General features: G+C 41.4%; 1 protein-coding gene across 2 annotated transcripts in view; it reads left to right on the top strand.

Annotated features, from left to right (window-relative positions):
- RDX (radixin) overlaps positions 1-20,526 on the top strand; it is a 230,139-nt gene that overhangs the window by 172,273 nt on the left and 37,340 nt on the right. For both annotated transcript variants that reach the window (XM_077483972.1, XM_077483971.1), the window contains exons 8-10: positions 1,888-1,984; positions 6,886-7,049; positions 15,932-16,062. In XM_077483972.1, the coding sequence (XP_077340098.1) occupies positions 1,888-1,984; positions 6,886-7,049; positions 15,932-16,062 (392 nt within the window). The remainder of the gene's footprint in view (positions 1-1,887; positions 1,985-6,885; positions 7,050-15,931; positions 16,063-20,526) is intronic.

The raw sequence follows: 20,526 nt of genomic DNA, 5'->3' as shown, positions 1-20,526 counted from the left end.
TCAATGCACCTTGAATACCCAGGCTTGGACACACCACTCTCCACAAATCCACCTCCGTTCACTAGATGTCAGGATTGATTTCTTTCAGGGCTTGAAGACTAGCTCCACCTGAGGCTGGTCCGGGCCGTTGAGCTCCATGTCCATGTCCATGTCCATGTCCATGTCCATGTGGGCCCACCCAGAGGTTGATCATCGCGGTCCCCCCTGCACTCCTACTCAGCATTTCTCTGACAGTCCCAGCAAACCATCCCAACCCAGACATGGAGCTCAACGACCCAGACCAGCCTCAGGTGGAGCTCTTCGTCAAGCCCTAAAAGAAATCAATCCTGACATCTAGTGGACGGAGGTGGATTTGTGGAGAGTGGTGTGTCCAAGCCTGGATATTCAAGGTGCATTGACCCTTTGTGGTCTGGTGAGTGTATCCCCAAAAGGGGATTCGTTTATCCCATGTGGTGAATGGTGGTGGAAGCTACTTATATCACAAAGAGACTGTCATATACTGCATCGGATTACCTTTGTTTGAACACAGTTTATTTGGAAAAAGTCATAGCGCTGCTGCAATTTTCATAGAGACTTTTTTACTACTGTGGGCTCTGTGATTATAAGTTTCTTGTTTACTGCTATTATACTAGTGTGATTTTTTTTTTTAAGTGGCAGCTTTAATTTATATTGATTTTTGAATTTTCATTAAGCGTGGAGGGGTGTATAGAAGGGGTAGAGAGTATTTGCATCCTATATTTTTGCATATTTTTTTTTTACCTGCAAAAAAAATGTGCATTTATTATTTTTTGTCAGAAAGTGATCTTATCCTTTTAACACGTGCGGGAATAGTCCATTTTTAATTTGATTACAATGTATTAAGTAGTAATGGCCTTTTTCCCACTGGCATTAGAAGCAGGAGTTGGAGGCATGTTTTAAACTCTTCTCAAACTCCTAGAAAAGCAGTCTGCAATGAAAACTATGGACAGCACACAGTGCTGCTTGCATTATAGAAACGTGAAGTGTTTGCACTGTGTTACTTCAAAAATTAAGCATAATATGGAAGGGTATCAACTTCTATTCCAGTCTATGGTAATGCACCATAAACTCACTGGCATGCATTTGCAGCGAATTTGCAATGTATTTGCAGTGCGATCGCAAGGAGTTAGGCCTTGTTCACAGCAGTTAAATGCGGCACAAACTCCGCAACTTGCATTAGCGCTATAGATGTATGTGTTAAACATTAGTATTTTGAGCACGTGTAAACGAGGACTTCTGTCTAAATGATAATATAATCAATATAGCAAAGGTATGTATATGGCTTTTGTTGTATGCCATTAAGTAATGCGTCCTCCAGGTCAGCCATAAACCGGTTAGCATATTGAGATGTCACGTTACATCCGATAGCAGTACCCATACACTAAAAATAAATATTATTATAAAGTGTAATAGTTGTGTGTTAAATTCAATTAGATTTAAAGCATCACCCTCACCAAATCACAAATACAGTGCTGAGGATAAGAATCAGACATGCAGCAATCTCCTATCCTTTGTGAAGAAGTTGTTGGACAGAGATTCTGCAATCTACATTCATAGTCACTAGAAATGCGTTTGGTAGCAAATGCTGTATATTGTAGCATTCACTTTGTAGTTGTCAAACTCTAAAAAACATTTAAAAAAATGTAATTTGGCTATGAAGTCACAATATACCCTTGCTCAGGAGAGGGTAATGGGATGCTGTTTTGGGCTCCCTAAATAAAATGTCTCTGCTGTCTTGATTTTGAGTGCGTAACATTTCCGATGTTTGCTTGAAAACCCATTGCTCTGTGCAGATAAAAATCCTCCCTTATGCCTCTGAAACCCAATTTCAGTATTCAAGTGTCCTTTTTTGTTTTTTTCTCTCTTAAGGTTGACACCTAAAATAGGATTTCCTTGGAGTGAAATCAGGAACATTTCATTTAATGACAAAAAGTTTGTTATAAAACCCATCGACAAGAAAGCGCCGGTAAGAAAAGTGGCCTAATTTGTTACTTTGTTGACTTTCTGCAGCAAGTGCTGTTTAGAACTGGTTCACACAATTGCAATACGGGAACCAGCGTGATTCCTGTGCGGGTTTCCATATCTCCCTCTCTTCTTTTACACTGCTATCTGCAAACCACTGCGGGTGTCAATACAAAGGTATCTCAGATCAGATCGCAGTACGAACTGTGAATTCGGACAGGAATCGACCACCCATGCGATCTGATTCCAGTGCAGGAAAAAAGGTTCCCTGCAGCATTTTCATGCGAATGCAATGCAAGTTCAGCCATACAAACTGTATGGCTGAATTTGCATCGCACAGACATTGCATGTGATCTGCATGGTTCGCAACAGTGTGAACTCAAGCTTATAGTCCTTCAAGTACCAGATTTAAAGCATAACTGCTTGATACAATTTTAACCACTTTGCATCCAGGCCAATTCTGACATTTCTCTCCTACATGTAAATTCATCATTTTTTTTGCTAGAAAATTAAATGGAACCCCCAAACATTATATATGTTTTTTTTAGCAAAGACCCTAGCAAATACAAAGGCGGTTGTTGCAACTTTTTATCTCGCATGATATTTGCGCAGCAATTTTTCGAACGTGTTTTTTTTTTTCCAGAAAAAAAAACAGTTTCATGCTTAAAAAAAAAAAAAACAGTAATGTTAGCCCAATTTTTTGCATAATGTGATAGATGAAGATACGCCGAGTAAATAGATACCCAACATGTCACGCTTCAAAATTGCACGCGCTCGTGGAATGGCGCCAAACTTTGTTATTTAAAAATCCCCATAGGCGACGCTTTAAATTTTTTTTACTGGTTACATGTTTTGTGTTACAGCGGAGGTCTAGTGCTAGAATTATTGCTCTTGCTCTAACGTTCACGGCGATACCTCACATATGTGATTTGCACACCGTTTTCATATGTGGGCGGGACTTGCGTATGCGTTTGCTTCTGCATACGAGCTCAAGGGGACAGGGACACTTTAATTTTTTATTTTTTTTATTGTTAATTTTACTTTTATTTTTTTAGTTTGACACTTAAAAAAAAAAAAAATTTTATTTACCTTTATTCGTATTACAAGGAATGTAAATAAGACCCCATATCTCACCTCCTAGGCTGGGGAGCCTAAAATAAAAAAAAAAACAACAAACCGATCACGGCCTCCCAGCCAAATCGGCGCCGTTATTTTGAATGCAGAGGCTGGGCGTGACGTCATAACATCGCACCCGGCCTCCGAATGATTATAGAGACTCCGGGGACCATCTGGTCCACCAGAAATCTCTATGGTATCAGCTGAGGGCCGGCGAATCCTGTGACCGACTCACCGGTGGAAGCGGTGAGTTGGTAGAAGCACCGGAGGGCGGCGGGAGGGGACGCCCTATAATTGTTCTTATGGTGCAGGGAATCGCCGGCTGAAAATGCCGATATCAGAATGATGTCTGTGGCCTCAGGCATCATTCAGATATAACCACCGAAAGCCGAGGCTGTCCCTGGACGTCCTACCGGCGCAAAGTGGTTAACTAAGCACACATATCTGTAGTATTTACTTCTCTCTCTCTCTAAAGCTGCATACACATTATACAATTTTTGTTAAATTTCCTTCAGATTTACCTTAAACTATGTAGTGCAAGGGCCTGCCTGATTGCATACAATTTGAAAGTGTTTAGGTTTGACGTCATATTTTATGGTTTTGGTAAATCTTAAGGAAAGTTGTACAGTAAAATTTTACAAAAATTGTATAGTGTGTAGCCAGCTTAAAAGGGGGGGGTGTCCCTTTCCTCCAATCAGCTCTCACACAGTGTATAAGAGCTGTAGCTGCTGTTCTCCACCCCCTCCTCTGTACTCCTCACACAGATACATAGGGATCTTCAGCACAAATCTGCAAGTTTGAAGGGTTGTAGACAAGAGAAGACTCCAAATAAACAAGTAAAACTTATGTAGGAGGATTTGTTTCATCTGTGTATTATCTGAGGCTGTTCACTTCAGTGGGTATATGTGAGGGTTTACAACCACTTTAAGGCTTGGTTCACACTGCTGTGACTTGGGATCCAACCTGTGAGACCCCAAGTCGCGTGATGTGAAATTCCATGTTAGTCAATGAGAATTGTCTTAATTAGCACTACTGAAGTTGCTCCAACATTAGAAAAGATTCCTGTACTATTTCAAGGCGACTTCTAGCTGACTTGTGCCCATAGACTTTAATAAGTCACTTCCAAGTCGGAATCTCATCTATATTAATGTGATTTGAATCTGACATTACAGAAAGATTACCAGGCATTCCCTGAAAGTTGCTTCAAGTAGTACTTCAGTCACCAGCAAATCATGAGGAAGTCGCATAGCAGTCACACCATAAGTTGCAAAACTTTCAGGTTGTGGCAGTGTGAACTGAGCCTTACCACTTGCAATGTCACCTGTTTACCTTTTCGCTTGCTCAGTAGATTGTATAAAAGTATCACCTGTGCGTTTTGAGCAACTAGGAAACTTTAACTGTGAAGCAGAGTTTAGTGTTCTTTTCCAAACTGCGCAGTGTACTAAGGATGTGAATCACAAGACTGGATAAATAGTCCCAAATCCTTTCACTGATAAAACTGTTTACATATGTATTTTTAACCATGCATTCAACTGTTAAGCCACATTTCCACAGTTGTCGTCCAAAGTAGAGCTCCAGGCAAATAGATTCTGTTGGAAAATGTTTGTGTGTGTGTGTGTGTGTGTGTGTGTATATATATATATATATATATATATATATATATATATATATATATATATATATAATGAGAGAGAGAGAGAGACGCACACTATACTTTCAAAAGTATTGGGACACCTGCCTTTACACGCACATGAACTTTGACCACTTCGTATCCAGGCCAATTCTGACATTTCTCTCCTACATGTAAAATTCATAATTTTTTTTGCTAGAAAATTACATAGAACTCCCAAACATTATATATGTTTTTTTTTAGCAAAGACCCTAGAGAATACAATGGTGACCATTGCAATTTTTTATCTCGCACGGTATTTGCGCAGCAATTTTTAGAACACGTTTTTTTTCAGAAAAAAAACTGTTTCATGCTTTAAAAAAAAAAAGTAAAGTTAGCCCAATTTTTTTACATAATGTGAAAGAGGAAAATACGCCGAGTAAATAGATACCAAACATGTCACACTTCAAAATTGCACGCGCTCGTGGAATGGCGCCAAACATTGCTATTTAAAAATTCCCATAGGCGACACTTTAAGTTTTTTTTACTGGTTACATGTTTTGGGTTACAGAGGAGATCTAGGGCTAGAATTATTGCTCTCGCTCTAACGTTCGCGATGATACCTCACATGTGTGGCTTGAACACAGTTTTCATATGTGGGTGGGACTTACATATGTGTTCGCTTCTGCATATGAGCTCACGGGGACAGGGGCGCTTTACATTTTTTTTTATTTTTTATTGTTAATTTTGTTTTTATTTTTTTACTTTGACACTTTAAAAAAAAAAAAAAAACATTTTGATTACTTTTATTCCCATTACAAGGAATGTAAACATCCCTTGTAATAGGAATATGGCACGATCGGACCTATTTACAGTGAGATATGGGGTCAATAAGACCCCATATCTCACCTCTAGGCTGGGAAACGTAAAAAAAAAAAAACACCATCCTGGCTTCCCAAAATCGGCGCAGTTTTTTTGAATGCAGAGGCCGGGCGTGACGTCATAACATCGCGCCCGGCCTCGAACGATCATAGAGACTCTGGGGATGACCTGGTCCGCCGTAAATCTCTATGGTATTATCCGGGGGCCAGCGGATCCTGTGACCGACTCACTGTTGGAAGCGGTGAGTCGGTACAAGCACCGGAGGGCGGCGGGAGGGGACAGCCGCTATGATCGTTCTTATTGTGCAGGGAATGGCCGGCTGAAAACGCCGATATCTGCATGATGCCTGTGGCCTCAGGCATCATTCAGATATACCGCCTCCAAGCCCATGACGTCAATAGACGTAGTGTGGGCACCAAGTGGTTAATGGCATCTCAGTCTTAGTCCATAGGGTTCAGTATTGAGTTGGCCCACCCTTTGCAGCTATAACGGCTTCAACTGTTCTTGGAAGGCCGTCCACAAGGTTTAGTAGTGTGTCTATGGGAATGTTTGATCATTTTTCCAAAAGTGCATTTGTGAGGTCAGGCACTGATCTTAATTTGTGTACCGATGAGCAGTCATTGTTGGAACAGGAAGGGGCCATCCCCAAACTGTTCCCAAAAAGTTGGGAGCAGGAAATTGTCCAAAATGTTTTGGTATGCTGATTCCTTAAGATTCCCCTTCACTGGAACTAAGGGGCCAAGCCCAAACTCTGAAAAACAGCCCCACTTTATACCCCCCCACACCAAATGATTTGGACCAGTGCACAAAGCAAGGTCCATAAAGACATGGATGAGTGACTTTGGGGTGCAGGAACTTGACTGCCTGCACAGTAAATCTGCTGAGACTCCTTGCGATAACAAGTATGCACAGAGCAACTAATATGTCAAAACATTTTCAATGATCTATTTCACAGACCAAAGATGGCAAATAAAATAAATTCACTGGTTGGGTTTGCATACATTTTTAATGTGTGTGTGTGTGTATGTCCATCCATTCAGTGCTTTCAGCCAATGGCTGAGAGTGCTGACTGCTGGCCGGTGTGTTCTGGGGGAGGGGGGGTGCACATGGCCCCATCCCCCGTCACAACACAATATCTCAGGATAAAGTGCAACTGGTAGAGTTATAAAAATACGATGAGTTTGTATAAATTCAGTCTTTTGTGTAATTCAGATGTGTTTGATGGTTTTATACACATTTCTGCATAAAGAGTTCCAAGAGTAGATTTGTAAACATTTTGCTTACTTTTTTTTTTTCAGGATTTTGTATTTTATGCTCCCCGTTTAAGAATAAATAAACGCATATTAGCCTTATGTATGGGCAACCATGAACTCTACATGAGAAGAAGGAAGCCTGACACAATTGAGGTGCAGCAGATGAAGGCTCAGGCCAGAGAAGAGAAGCATCAGAAACAGCTGGAAAGGTATGGTGCGTTCATATAGGTACTCCTTGGATTGGCAGTCACGGGTCTGCCTTGCACAACTGCTAATTTAAACGCGAAGTCCACGTTTTAGAGCATGTTACATGTTGCACCCACCGACATGCAGTTATCAATGGAACACAGGTGCCGTGATTACTGCACTTGATCGTTTCGCCAGCTGTCTATTCGAAAGTTCATACTTTGGTACGAAAAAGGAGATAGAGGAAGTCTGCAGGAGCTTGTGCATTGCACCCCCAGTATACTGATCCCGGTTGCAATACTTTGTAGCTCATTTGTAAAATTTATAAATGCACCTTTTTTTTTTTATTCAAATGTGGGTGCATTTTTTTCCCCAAAAGGGTGACTTTGTCTTTAATAAGTTTTAGATGTTAAAATTTAAATTGTTCCATTAAAGAGCATCACATCCAAATTTTACATTGATCTTTAGTTGTTATCCTTCCCATGCGATAGTTAAAACAGAACTCTAGTTTTAATTAGTTTTTTGTTTTTATACAGTATGCTGCTGTGAACACATTGAAATACAAAGTGCACCTTTGATGCAATGCTTGTCTTGTCCCCAGTGCCGTCACCTTCAGATTTACCACTCTAACTCTAAACTGTTCATATTTTCAGTGTAACTACTGCCTGTACTCCTCCAGTAACCGCTAATCATCCACTGCATATAAATGGTGCTGTAACCAGGATATTCAAGGTTTTTTTTTTAACCCCTCTGTGTCTCCTTAGTTTGCATCAACCTGCCAAATACAGATAACCTTTAAAATCTTAAAAGGTCTTATAGCTCTTTCCACAGAGAACCCGTTCACATGACCATAAATCTTATCAGGTGGCTCTACAGAGGATAAACGACCTACAGTCACCAAGTGGTTAAGGGAAAACAAAATCGGATGTGTTTTGGGGGAAGCTGAAGGGTGCTAGAGTTATTTATTGTGCCAGATTATTCTTTTATTCCTGCAAGCCTTTATTTTTCAGGGCGGACCCTTCCTTTTTTTTTTTTTTGGCAGGTTGGACATTTTTATGACTAGAATATCCTTCTTTTCTTTTACTCTTGGGCTTACAGGGATGAGGTGTACAGTTTTTTGTTTACTTGATCAGTCAGAAAATCTTTCTGCTAAACCATTTTTTTTTTTTTTTAACCTGCCACCTTCTCCTCAGTCCTTGGCGACTCCACCAAGAGTGAGGAGAACATTTGAGGGTGCCTGTGCACAACGTAGGAAGCTGCTTTTTCCTGTAGGCCCAGTAACTTGAGTCTAACTTATGTGAGCGCTTCCTGTGTCTATAACTATTTGTGCCTCCAGCCAAGATTTTAACATTTGTATCTGCCCACACGGATGGGTAACAGGAAAGATTAATATTTTCTGTGGTGGTCAGGCGACCCATAGTCCTAGAGTCACTCTTACTTCACAGCCGGAGGTGACTTAAGCTGCCCACAGATGAGTCTGTGTTTTTTTTCGTTAAAACCAATGGGTTGGTTGACTGACACTAGCTTTCATTCTGCCTAGACGGCATCTGCACCCAAGACTTTTTTTTTTTTTTTTACTTTACAGGTATTGGCAAATACATTTAATACATTTAATATATTTAATACTGATTTATATTAAAACTAAGCTGCTTTTATGAGTTTCTTCGTGAATATAATCAATCAACACACTATATCCCACTACCATTGTGTTTAGCAATAGGAGAACATGGATAACGAGGGAGGGAGATGGGGGATTGTCCTTTACCCCTATATACACTTGCCTTTCTGACTCTCTAGTCACGTGGGCTGCACAGATAAGAAAAAGGAGGAAACAAAGAACTTAGAAGTGAACTGAAACAGAGCATGCTCAGTAGATGACACCAAATTTTCTACACAATCTAAACCTGCAGTGGGGACACAGGGACGATGAGAGGGACAGCAGAAGGCAGGATCAACTAGGTATATTTGACTGTAAATAAAATGCTTCATTGGCTATAGCCTGCTGTGTTGTTTACGTGAAAGTTCTCCAACTGGGTGGTTCAGCAGTCAAAGTCAAGTCAAAGGCTTGAGCCACTTCTGTTCATCCACAGTATCCGCAAATGGCTCAAAGATCAGCTGCTGAACCAACTAATCTTAGAATTATGTATTGGAAGCTTTAGTCTGTGTGGTATATAATCCCAAGTAGATCTTTCAACTTCCCTCTCTTGCTGTATCTGTGGATGATGGTGCATTGGACTAGGTGAAAAGAATGTGACTGTACCAGAACCACACATTTTACTCCTTTTTTTCTTTTCAAGGCTCAGTTTTGGGGCTAAACTGAGAATATAGGTTGAGTATAAAAACAGCTATCAGAGTAATCAGGTGAAGAAGTTGAAAACCAACATGGAAATGGCACTCGGTAGGTGTGCTGTTTTCAAGTAATTTAAAATGCAGAACATCCTTGTTTAAATAGGAAGTGTTTATGTAATGTGTCAAGCGAGTATCACCAAGCAGCTTGTGGCTTTAATGAGAAGCTCATAATGTACATTGGACAGTATTTGTAACATTACTCCGCTCAGTGTGTATTTAGTTGTCTGGCCTGCATGAACTCTGTGCGGCGTGGTGTTATTGGAGGGCAGGAGGAGGAGGTAATGGGTGGCTGGAGGATTCTAGGCATTAGAACAGGGGTGGAGCTGCAGGTCAGGTCATATCTGTGACTTGATACACATAAGACATTTAAGCTTTTCCTCTTCCCAGCAATAAATATAGTGATACAAATTGGCTTAACAATTTCCCGTCTACATTTCTGGGTCTTCAGCTTAGAATATTGAACTGGACATATTTAATTATTAGCACCGCGGAGCTCTACGCTGTCACTGTGTGATCAGATTAGACTAGATTACTCAGCACAGATTTGTAGCGGGTACCTCCAGAAAGCTGCAGTGGTATGTACTTGTTTTTAAATCCTAGTCTTTCTCAGAAGTTGTTATTTGTGTCGGAATGTTTGCAGTTAACCAAATTTAGCTTGACTTGCTGTTATGGTTACTCCTAATTTATACAGCTCACAGCCTTTATTAAAAAAGGCAGCAGTAATGTCTAGAAGGGAATCTGTAATAATCTTGTAGAATCTTGTTCTAGAATATGGCCCTTTACACTTGTGTTAGTATTATTGTTGTACTGAGTTTGCTGCCATGATCTGCTGTTCAGAATTATCTTTGTAGTCAAGCTATCCATGCACGTATTTTATTTATTTTTTTGTTTCCTTTTTTTCGCTAAGCCATGAGGCTGGAAAAAAACAAAAACCTAACATAACAGGTTATTTTATTCACGTGAATGATGTAGTTGGGGAAATCACCCATGTTGGGACATTCTGTTCTGACAGCTGCAACCCTTGATCCAGGGAAACTTGCCGGCACATCCTTTACACAAGTCGATCAAACAATCCTTTCAAGCCCATCCCTTGAAACACACCCCCAAATCGACTTCTGTCAAGTGGGTACAGCTACACACTGATCAAACTTCAGCTGTTACATGCTGAACTGGACAAATTTTGTTCAGCGTATGGCCAGACTAATGAAGAAAAAGTGCTAGGTGTATCTTAACCGAAAACCAAAAACATAATATGTTGCAGTTTACCAGTCGTCATGTGGCAGCGAGTTACATTTGCACTTTTCTGGCTCAGCTGGTACAGAAAATACCTGTGCCAGAAATGCATTGTCCTTTTCACTTCATGTAAACGTTTAAGTGATATAAAAGTCTCGTTTTTTTTTTATGCTTACCTGCTCTGTGGTTTTGCACAGAGCAGCCCCAATCCTCCTCTTCTCGGGTCCCCTGCGGGCAGTCCTGGCTCTATCCTTCTGCCAAGTGCACCTGAGTAGGCTTGCTCCCGAGCTACTGCCCTGTGTGTCCATTCAGACATGGAGCCGCAGCTCGGCCCCGCCAATGACTCCGACTGCTTTCTCAGCCAATGAGGAAGGAGTGTGCCCAGAGAGCCGAGACTTTCGTGCACATCACTGGATCGTGATGGAGCTCGGGTAAATATTTGGGGAGCTGCTGCACACAGAAGGTTTTGTATAAAGGTAAAAAACCTTATGAATTTAGAACCACTTTGAAGAAAGCACAAATACATTTGTCTGGTTTGTAAACTACTAGTCCCTTCAATTCACCCTGTAATGTTGATGAACAAAGGCAGACCTGCTTGAACTCCAGCCTGTGTGACAGCCATGGCTGCCCACACATATACAATGAAGAGATGAGTGTAGATGGGTGCGTTATTTGCAGGATCACCAGGTGACAAAAGGAAAAGCCCTAAAATTAAAACGAATGCAGCCGCTACATATAAGGTAAGCTGCAACATGTTTTGTTTTTGGATTTAAATATGCTTAAGGTTCGCCTATACACCCATAGACCATTTAAAGCAGTCAAACATGCATGCACAATTAGTTTAGAAGTATCGGCCTCGTGATGTACAAACATGGCAGCCCGGCTAACCTCACAAACGCATCAGATTGGCTTGGCTGAAGATGAGAACATGGTATGGAGAACCACTTCTGTCATGGGTTAAGAGTAGTAACCTACCCATTAGACTGTTGGATGTTTGTCAGGGTCCTTGCTAAATACCACTGGAGTTGGTAACATGTCATCTCACGTCTGGGTAAGCTACCTAAAAGCCACTAAACTGGATCCATATATAATTGCATAGCTTCCTGACTGCCTTTTAAAGCCATGAAATCCAGGGTAATGTGCAAATTTTCATTTATGCTGAAGTCGAGCTCTGGCTCCACCTGGTCCTTGTCATATGGAATGTGATATGGAAAGGGTGTTTGAGCACCTAGGGTGTTCATGAGGATGTTTCAAGGTGTGACTTTGTATTTATTTATCCAGTTTGTTGGCTTTTAACTTGCTACTCTACGTAGTTTCACTTATTTATAAAACTTTAAATGAACTAGGCAAGCAATTTATTTGTTCCTCCAAAGTAAACACTCATGCTTTTAGACTGTAAATATGCAAACAATATATTAAAGGTTGAGGCGCTAGTAATGTTCAGTAAAACATATAATATTTAAATGTACATAGTATAGCAAGCTAGAAAGTCCATATGTGATGAATCTCAGCACCAAAATGTGATGCTCAAAAAATAAACTTCTAGTTCTTCACCACGAGTGCTCAATAGATGGATGGCCACTCATCAGAAAATTATGACCCCTTTTTACAGGAAGGTGAAACGACGCTTCTGGAATACCTGTTGATTCCACTGACAGCACAGTTCCACTCCACTGGCCCCTCGGGTTGAAAGTAGGATGGGAAAAATGACTCCACAAGAGACATAGAGGAAGGTCTCATAGTGTAGTAATTTTATTAAGGTAAAATATGACAACAACAAATGGCGATTACACACGTTACAGTGCCGATCCAGGCACCAGGTGTAATCAGCGTGTGCAAGTCAGCTAGTCCATGAAAGATGGTGTGTAGTACGCATCTATCCTAAGGGCAAAGCCTGAATGGGATGTAGGACCAGGACCTGGAATGGCGGATCCTCTATTCCTATACTCTAAATATACTGGTAAAATGGCCCAAAAAGTAAAGTTTTGTAAAAAAATAAAAATAAAAAAAATTTCAACAGTTTCCTAAAAATACATAGTACAGTAAGCTTGCTTACAAACCCTAAAAAGTAAACGCCATGAGCACACACTTAGACTTTGCTTATGCTGTGATAAAATTCAAGGGATGAGAAACAAAGGTATATCAATATATTGCAAAAAGGTTTGTGCTGGCCACCTTATGAACACAGAAGAGAAAAACCTATCTGACACGAGTCACCAAATATTTCAAAGAAAGGGCCATTTTACTGTCCTTCAGATTTTAGGGGTGGCTGCCTTGTGGCTAGTGGGGGTAAAAATGTACCAGGTCCAGCATAAGTGAGAATAAACATGCCTCAGGGTGGTATTGGTGGGAGGAATAGTACCCCATCATTGGTATTGGTGGGAGGAATAGTGCCCCATCATTGGTATTGGTGGGAGGAATAGTGCCCTATCATTGGTATTAGTGGGCGGAATAGTGCTCCTTCATTGGTATTAGTGGCAGTAATAGTGCCCCTACATTGGTATTAGTGGCAGCAATAGTGCCCCTACATTGGTATTAGTGGCAGTAATAGTGCACCATCATTGGTATTAGTGGGTGGAATGGTGCCCCATCATTGGTATTGGTGGGAGGAATGGTGCCTCATTGTTGGTGTCATTGGGAGGAATTGTGCCTCATTGTTGGTGTCAGTGGCAGGAATTATGCTCAACTGTTGGTGTCATTGGGGGAAATAGTGCCTCAAAGGCTGGATTACGTCTAGAAAAGGGGGCCCACATCCGGTCCTTGTACCACGTTTGGAGACCACTTACATATAGTAAACACCTGTTTAAAAATAATGTATGCAGAACACATTGACTTATAATTCACTAACTGTGAAAAACTGTTTATGCATGATTACTCAAATTGCAGTAACCCATTGTAGTATAATAGGAAAACAATAAAAGTAGTACATCAAAAACCAGTTCATTTCAGGTTGGCAGCTCTTTAGTTGTTGTTGGGGAAGCACCTTTAAATTGGGTACTGTGACAAATGAAGACTGAAACGTCTAGCTTTTAAATGAATCTAGATGTCTTTTCCCAGCCCTGGGAACAGGTTCTATTATCACTTCTTCTGAATCCCCGGAACAACTGTCAGTAGCACAGGTGATTATACAGCCAGGACAAAGTGCCCTGACTCATCCTTCACCAGTTGTTTTATGTTCTTATATCTATATGTGCAGTGTGGCCTTAGGCAGTTGCTGGTTAGGTTTAGTGGTACAATATGTAAAGACGCAGCCTATTATGTTTTATCATGTTTACCACATCAATGAATGATTTTCATGAAGGCCAACTCCACATCCAGAACGTGAGTGCTTGGGTGCCTTAGATTAAATGTAAACCAAAAAAAGTAAAGTATAACTAAAGGCACAATTTTTCTTTTTAAACTGGTATTAAACAAAAAAAACAAAAATGTATTAAGTTGCAACTTACTAATTCTGCGATGTAGTGACTGCATTTGTTTTTTTTTGTTTGTTTTTTTTGACACTGAGGCGATTTTCAGGCATTTTAGTACTAGAAATGGTGCCTGAAAACTGCCTCCCCTTCTCTGCAATGGGTGCTTTCACACTCATGTGGTGTGCTTTCGGGACGTTCAGAAAAGTCCTGCAAGCAGCATTTTTGGGGTGGTTTGGGAGTGCTGTATACAGTGCTCCCAAAACACCCCTGCCCATTGCAATGAACTTCCCTGCAATGAATGCCCCTGCCCATTGCAGCACTTCCGAAGCACTTGAAAAACGTTTCGGAAGCGCTGCAACACAGGGGTTTTTAACCCCTTCTTCTTTGGGTTTAAAAGTGCCCCCGCTCGCAGCCGAAAAGCAGCGCAAAAGCGTCACGTAAACGGCAGCAAAGCGCCGCTAAAATGAGCAGCACTTGAACATGGCCCCAGTGTGTGAGGCTTTTTTTCCTTTTTTTTTTCCTTTTTTCCGTAGCTTTTCAATTGTTAGCTGGATTTCAGCTTCCATTTGTTTTCCAAGTGCATCCAAATCTGCTAGCCTAACATTACCCCCTCTCCAGACTGTCAGTGCTGCTATCCAAAGGTGTCTGCTTTATTATTACTACTACTACTACTACAGAAAGTGTGTTACTGGCAGGATCACCAAGTGAAATAAAGGAAAAAATAAAACTAATGTAGCCCACCACATCTATGGATTGGTAAGCTGCAATATATTATGTTTTTTTCGTGTTTTGGGTTTAATATTGCTTTGAGATTTTGATAGAGTGGAGAGGGATTGGATCACCTGTCAGATTTTTATTGGTGTCTTTGCCTTCGTTGGAGACATTCATGCTTTCTATTTGTTATGTTTATGGTTATTTGTGAAAGAACCAGGGATTCTCTCATTTTATAGGGATTTCTTCTTCCTGTTTTTACTATGGGACAGAAAATCTCTCCAGTTGGCAACAAAAGGCAAAAAAAAACAGGGGGTATAACACCCCTTACAAATCCAAAATGGGGGGAGGGAAGAGTGTTGCCTTTAATTCCATTTAATTTAACTGATGAATTTAGTTAGATGACCAGAGTAAAGCCAACTACAGATAATGCTTTTTTCCCCCATTAGTTTTGAATGTTGCATGTAAGGATTAATGCCATATTTGGGTGTTAATTGCGGTCTAGGTCCCCATTGAAGTTTCCCCTCAATTGTTAATGGGGGCAGCAAATAAATGCTCAAATTATCCAAGTCCAATAGAAATGTAAAAAGTTAGTTGGTAAAGCCCAACCCCAAAACCTCATGCTTGCCTCTAAACTGCTCCCCATCACTTCTTCTGTGGCCACCATGGCAAAATATGCAGCCCTTGTAGATATGGGGGTGCATGTGGCCTCCTCCCCATGATGCAGTGCTCTCGCTTAGCAGCCAATTGCTTGGTCTAGGCACTGGTAAATGATTATGGGAGGGTAATATCGCTGCTCTTTGAGTTCCGAAGCTGGGTATTTTGGTGGCTTCTGTGATGAAAAAGATGCAGCAGGGAGGCTTTAGACAGGTGAGTATATGGTGTGGGGGGAGGTTTTGCACACACTGTCACTTTGCCCCGAATGGCTACAGTGTCTCTCTAACCATTCTTTCTCCCATTCTTACAGAGAAAAAAAAATGTTTATAGTTGCGCTGTAAGTGGCATTTACATTCTTTAAAACTTGTGCAGAGGAGTTGCAGTTGAACTTTAAGAGCCGCATTATGTGTTTTTAGTGGTCTGAACCTCATAAGGAGACTGTGGTTGATCATCTTGTGGTGATTTGCCAAACATTAGGAAGCACATTTAGTAAATTATCATTAATTATATGCTTTACCTGACTGGACACATTTATTCCTGTCTAGAGCACAGCTAGAAAATGAAAAGAAGAAAAGAGAAATAGCAGAGAAGGAAAAAGAGAGGATAGAACGTGAAAAGGATGAGCTAATTGAACGCCTTCGACAAATCGAAGAACAGACGCTAAAAGCACAAAAAGGTATTTTAATTAGTACATTGTTCCTGAATTATACCAGCAATATGTACAACTTGTCACTTGGAGGAGGCATATGTCTTGTTTTTCAATGCAGGACACAGGCTAAGTATTCACAGACCAATGGCAAGCTTTTGAGGACATGCCCCTTTGTGTGCCTCCCCTATGACCCTACCCGCTCTGAGTGTCCTCAGTTTTTTTTGCTAGTGTCCTAAGGTGGCGGACCTCTCCTTGCTTATGGAAAAATCACTCTTGAATTAACTACTTTATTATTTTATCTTCCAATTATTTATTCAACTCACTGTCTTCAAATACAACAATAGAAGCAGTGCATCTAGATTGATGTGACCTCTGTAAAACCTTGGGAGCCATACCCTGACCACATGCTGTGGAGACAGCCTGTGACGTTGCTTCAGGAACTGGATTCTGCATGGGCCACAGGTGGCTTTACAGGTCCATGGCCTACCTACCATGAAGGGCAAAGCCTTAACCCCATTATAGGGACCAGCCATGTGGACAGATAAGACCGAACAACCATGTATATTTGACTGTTATTGTAAAACTGAGTTTCTGGAATTTAATTTAACATATACATTTTCAAGCTTCAAACTGTGCTAAAACGTAACATCTTAGAGCTGTGTGTTATGTGACGTGGCCAGGTGTTCCATCACACCACAAGCTGCACACTTTGAGCCCTTATAAGAACTTTGCTGCTTGGTGTTTGTACCTGGATTGCCATGTGTATCCTTCTTGGACAGATTTTCTCTATATGCTGCACCCTACTTTGTTAGTACCCCTCAAGGGAATACCCTCACCCTTCGCTATGGCAGAAGCCAAGCAAAAGGGAGCCATGGCAAAACTCGAACATTGACTCTGCCAAAGGACCTGCTCAATACTCGACTTCAAAGTGACAATGCTTACATTGCATCAGAGCAGAGCCCAATTTTATCAATCGTCTTAGTCTGCATCTGTATCATCTGATTCTAGCTCTGTCGGGTATGCAACAAGTGGCCCACTGAACTTAAACAGATTTTTCTGCATTTATATCACAATTTAATTAGCAACAAACACCTTTGATTCAGCCATTGCTGTCCAGGGCTCCAAAATGGAAGGCTTCCTCCCCACCTCCACTGTTTTCCCCTGCGTGGAATCCAGATATGATCCCCCGAGAAGAGGAAGACTTAACAGGGAATTAAGAGGACCCAGAATGAGACGAGGCTTCAGAGAATTTCTGATCCCGTGGCTCCTATAAACCTGCTTGCCAATGTGAATATGCTCACTTCTGTGCAAAAGCCTTAACATTGTCGCTCTTGACTCTCCCCTGTCTCTCCATGCCCCTTTAGGTACAAAGAAACCTACTAAATCTAAAAAGATCATCCCTGTTAATAAATAGAATAGAAAGTGAATGAAAATTTGGTCAATGGAGAATAGCTTTTCACTCGTCTGAAAACCATTGCTAAACAGTAAAAAAAAGTTCTCAAAAAAGGGGTCTGTTCCTGTAGAACAGTGGTTCTCAACCTCCATCCTCAAGTTCCCCCAACGTGCCAGGTTTTGGGAACTTCCCTTAGATAAAATACCTCTTGATTTAAAGCAGCTGTGTAAAGGAAAACCTTAAAACATGGCCCATTGATGGTACTTGAGGACTGAGGTTGAAAACCACTGCTGTAGAAAGTTCTGCCAATTCAGAGTAAAAAAAAAAAAGCATGTCTCTGTACCAATTGTACAAGAGAACACAAGAAGATGTTCCTTCATTCAAAGTTTCTGGGAATAGTTTGAGATGCTCTTAAAGTGATTGTAAAGGGACAATTTACATAAAAAAATAAAATAACATCATACAAACCTGCTCTCTGCAGTTTTTTTGCACAGAGCAGCCCCAACCCTTTTCTTCTCGGATCCCTTGCAGGCGCTGTGGACCCCTTCCCCTTGCCGAGTGACCCATAACAAGCTGCTTCTTGTGGGGGCTCTTGTGTAGGCCTTGCTCTTGAGCCGAATTTCTGCGTCCATAAGACCGAGAGTGCAGCTCAGCCCCTCCCCAGTCTCACTGGCTGTGATTAATGGCATTGGATGCTAATGCCTCCTGCTACTGCATCTTTGCCAAACAGGAGCGAGAGATGCGGGAGAGCCTCGGTTCTCGTATGCTTCACGGATCAGGCTTAGAGTTAGTATTAGGGGTACTAAAAAGGCTCAGTTTACATGTGCAGGCCCTGCTCTTCAACCAGCTATTGCTGCCATGTCTGTCAAATTGCAACAGACTTGACTAGATTCTGTATTCCAGGACCGTGCTTTAAATGAGCAATTATAGAAATTACCTCCTACACCTTTTTTATGTGGATTCCCTAGAACAGAAATTTCCAGAATGGCTCTAATTTCCATTCATATGCACAGAATCTTGTGAAGCTGCCTGTAAAAGACACCTCACATGTATGTCCCTTGAAGGAGGACGTCTCTTTGAGGCACTTGACAAATTCGTCAAAGATGTCACAGGAAGAAAGTTGGTTCTTCCGAAGTGGAAAATTCCAAAACCCTGCCTTAGGAGCCTCTAACTTTTCAAAAAGCAATGAACCTCAACAGTGCACCCAGGTTTCAAAGTTTAAACCTACATTCAGCCCTTCGTTTTGGCATAAGACTTGGCCCACAAAGCCCACCAAGTTTTCTCCAAACCTCTCTTCCCAATGAGGGGGTGCCCTCTAAAGAGTGGGGAAATGTCTGTTACAGTTTGCTTCTTTCTGGGTCATAGATGTGCTAGACCTAAGGGTTCAAAAGGGTGGCTTCAAAAAAGTTAAAAACTCTACCCCTTCACCACTTTCTTCTTTCAAATCAATCAAAATCTAGTCGAGTTCAGTCAGCGTTGCAAAATGCCCTGAACCATCTCTCGTCCCATAGAGAAGTTATACCAGTACCCCTGCAGGACAGGTTTAAAAGATTATATTCAAACCTGTTCACAACACCAAAGGCCAACAGAGTATTTGTTCTATCCTGGACCTAAAAGCCCTAAGAAATGGCTTCAAATTTCATGTGGTTATCTGCAAGGTAAGTTAATGTTTTTCAGAGATCAGGGGAATACTTGTCGATCCGAAAACCTTCAAGATGCCTGTCTGCATATTTCCGTTCATCTACAAGAACAAGGTAGTCTTACGCCCAAGACCTATTTTTCTACCTAGTGATTCTGATTGGTCACATGCTGGCACATGGCCACTTTGACCAATCAGAATAACTCTGATCAGTCTTGGAAGCCCTAAACCAGGGATATGCAATTAGCGGACCTCCAGCTGTTGCAGAACTACAAGTCCCATCATGCCTCTGCCTCTGGGTGCCATGCTTGTGGCTGTCAAGAGTCTTGCTATGCCTCATGGGACTTGTTGTTCTGCAACAGCTGAAGGTCCGCTAATTGCATATCCCAGCCCTAAACTAACACAGGCAAGAAGGGTGGGGCTTTCAGATCCCCAAACCTCTGCATAGGCATGACAGGTAAGAGAGGTTATTTTCTGTAAAAAAAAACATGCTACGCTAAAACTGGTGAAAATCCGATGAGCAGAACTGTAGTTTATTGCTTTCAAGTTACTCCTTTTATCTGATGTTTGATGGATACTGTTTTGGAACTCGCTGATATGCCAGCCTAGCTTATATATCTGTATAAGGTTATGCTATGTATCCTTTAAAATCTTTAATAAAAAAAGTGCTTGAAAGAGAAAAATTGCATGCCAAAACTAGCACTATGTTGTAAGATGTAGGCTGCTTAGACAATATGCATATCTTCCTATAAAATTGGATCTGAGCAGCTAAACTACAACTCTTTTGCACACCAGTGAACATGTTACTTCTAGGACTGAGCTGTATCTCGTATCTGTGTGCAGGCCAAGGCTCTGATTGGGTGCCTCTCCCTGAAAAATAAACTTAAAACAAAGATGAAATCCTCATGGGGGCATAGGCTTCAACCAAAATATGCATGTGCGCACAGCATATATTTCTTATACATTACAGGATAGTTCATTCTCAGACTTATGCTCCACCTTCATGATTAAAAATTGGCAAATGGAAGAGTTTAACCCAAAAAAACACACAGATTCCATTTCTGTCAAGCAGGTTATACAGCACAGTGCTGTGTAATTTGGCACCCTGTAATACCTGGCTGATCCTGCCTGTCTATACCCTCCCCTCTGCAAACAGACCACGATAATTATGGCTGCTGAGCCCCTGACACCGTCGTCTGTTTGCCTGCCTCCGTCATCCGCAGCCTGCTCTTCTGTATCTGTCTCCTCCTCCCCCCTCCCCTCTTTGCATGTCTCCTAGTGACAGTGCTGCCCCATCCCCCTACTGCTGCAAGAATAACAAATGTATCTATATACTATCCGTTGTCTCTCCTAATACAGTGCCCCGCTGTCTTTGTGTTTCATTAAAAAAAATACCTCCTTCACCGTATCTCACTGCGGCTCCTGGCAATCACGTGACCAGCTGTGTCTCCTTTCCTCC

Source organism: Lithobates pipiens, unplaced genomic scaffold (assembly GCF_037356315.1).
Source record: "Lithobates pipiens isolate NorthernLeopardFrog02 unplaced genomic scaffold, aLitPip1_a1.2 Scaffold_16, whole genome shotgun sequence".
NCBI lineage: Eukaryota > Metazoa > Chordata > Amphibia > Anura > Ranidae > Lithobates > Lithobates pipiens.
This window is presented reverse-complemented; position numbering and strand designations above follow the sequence as displayed.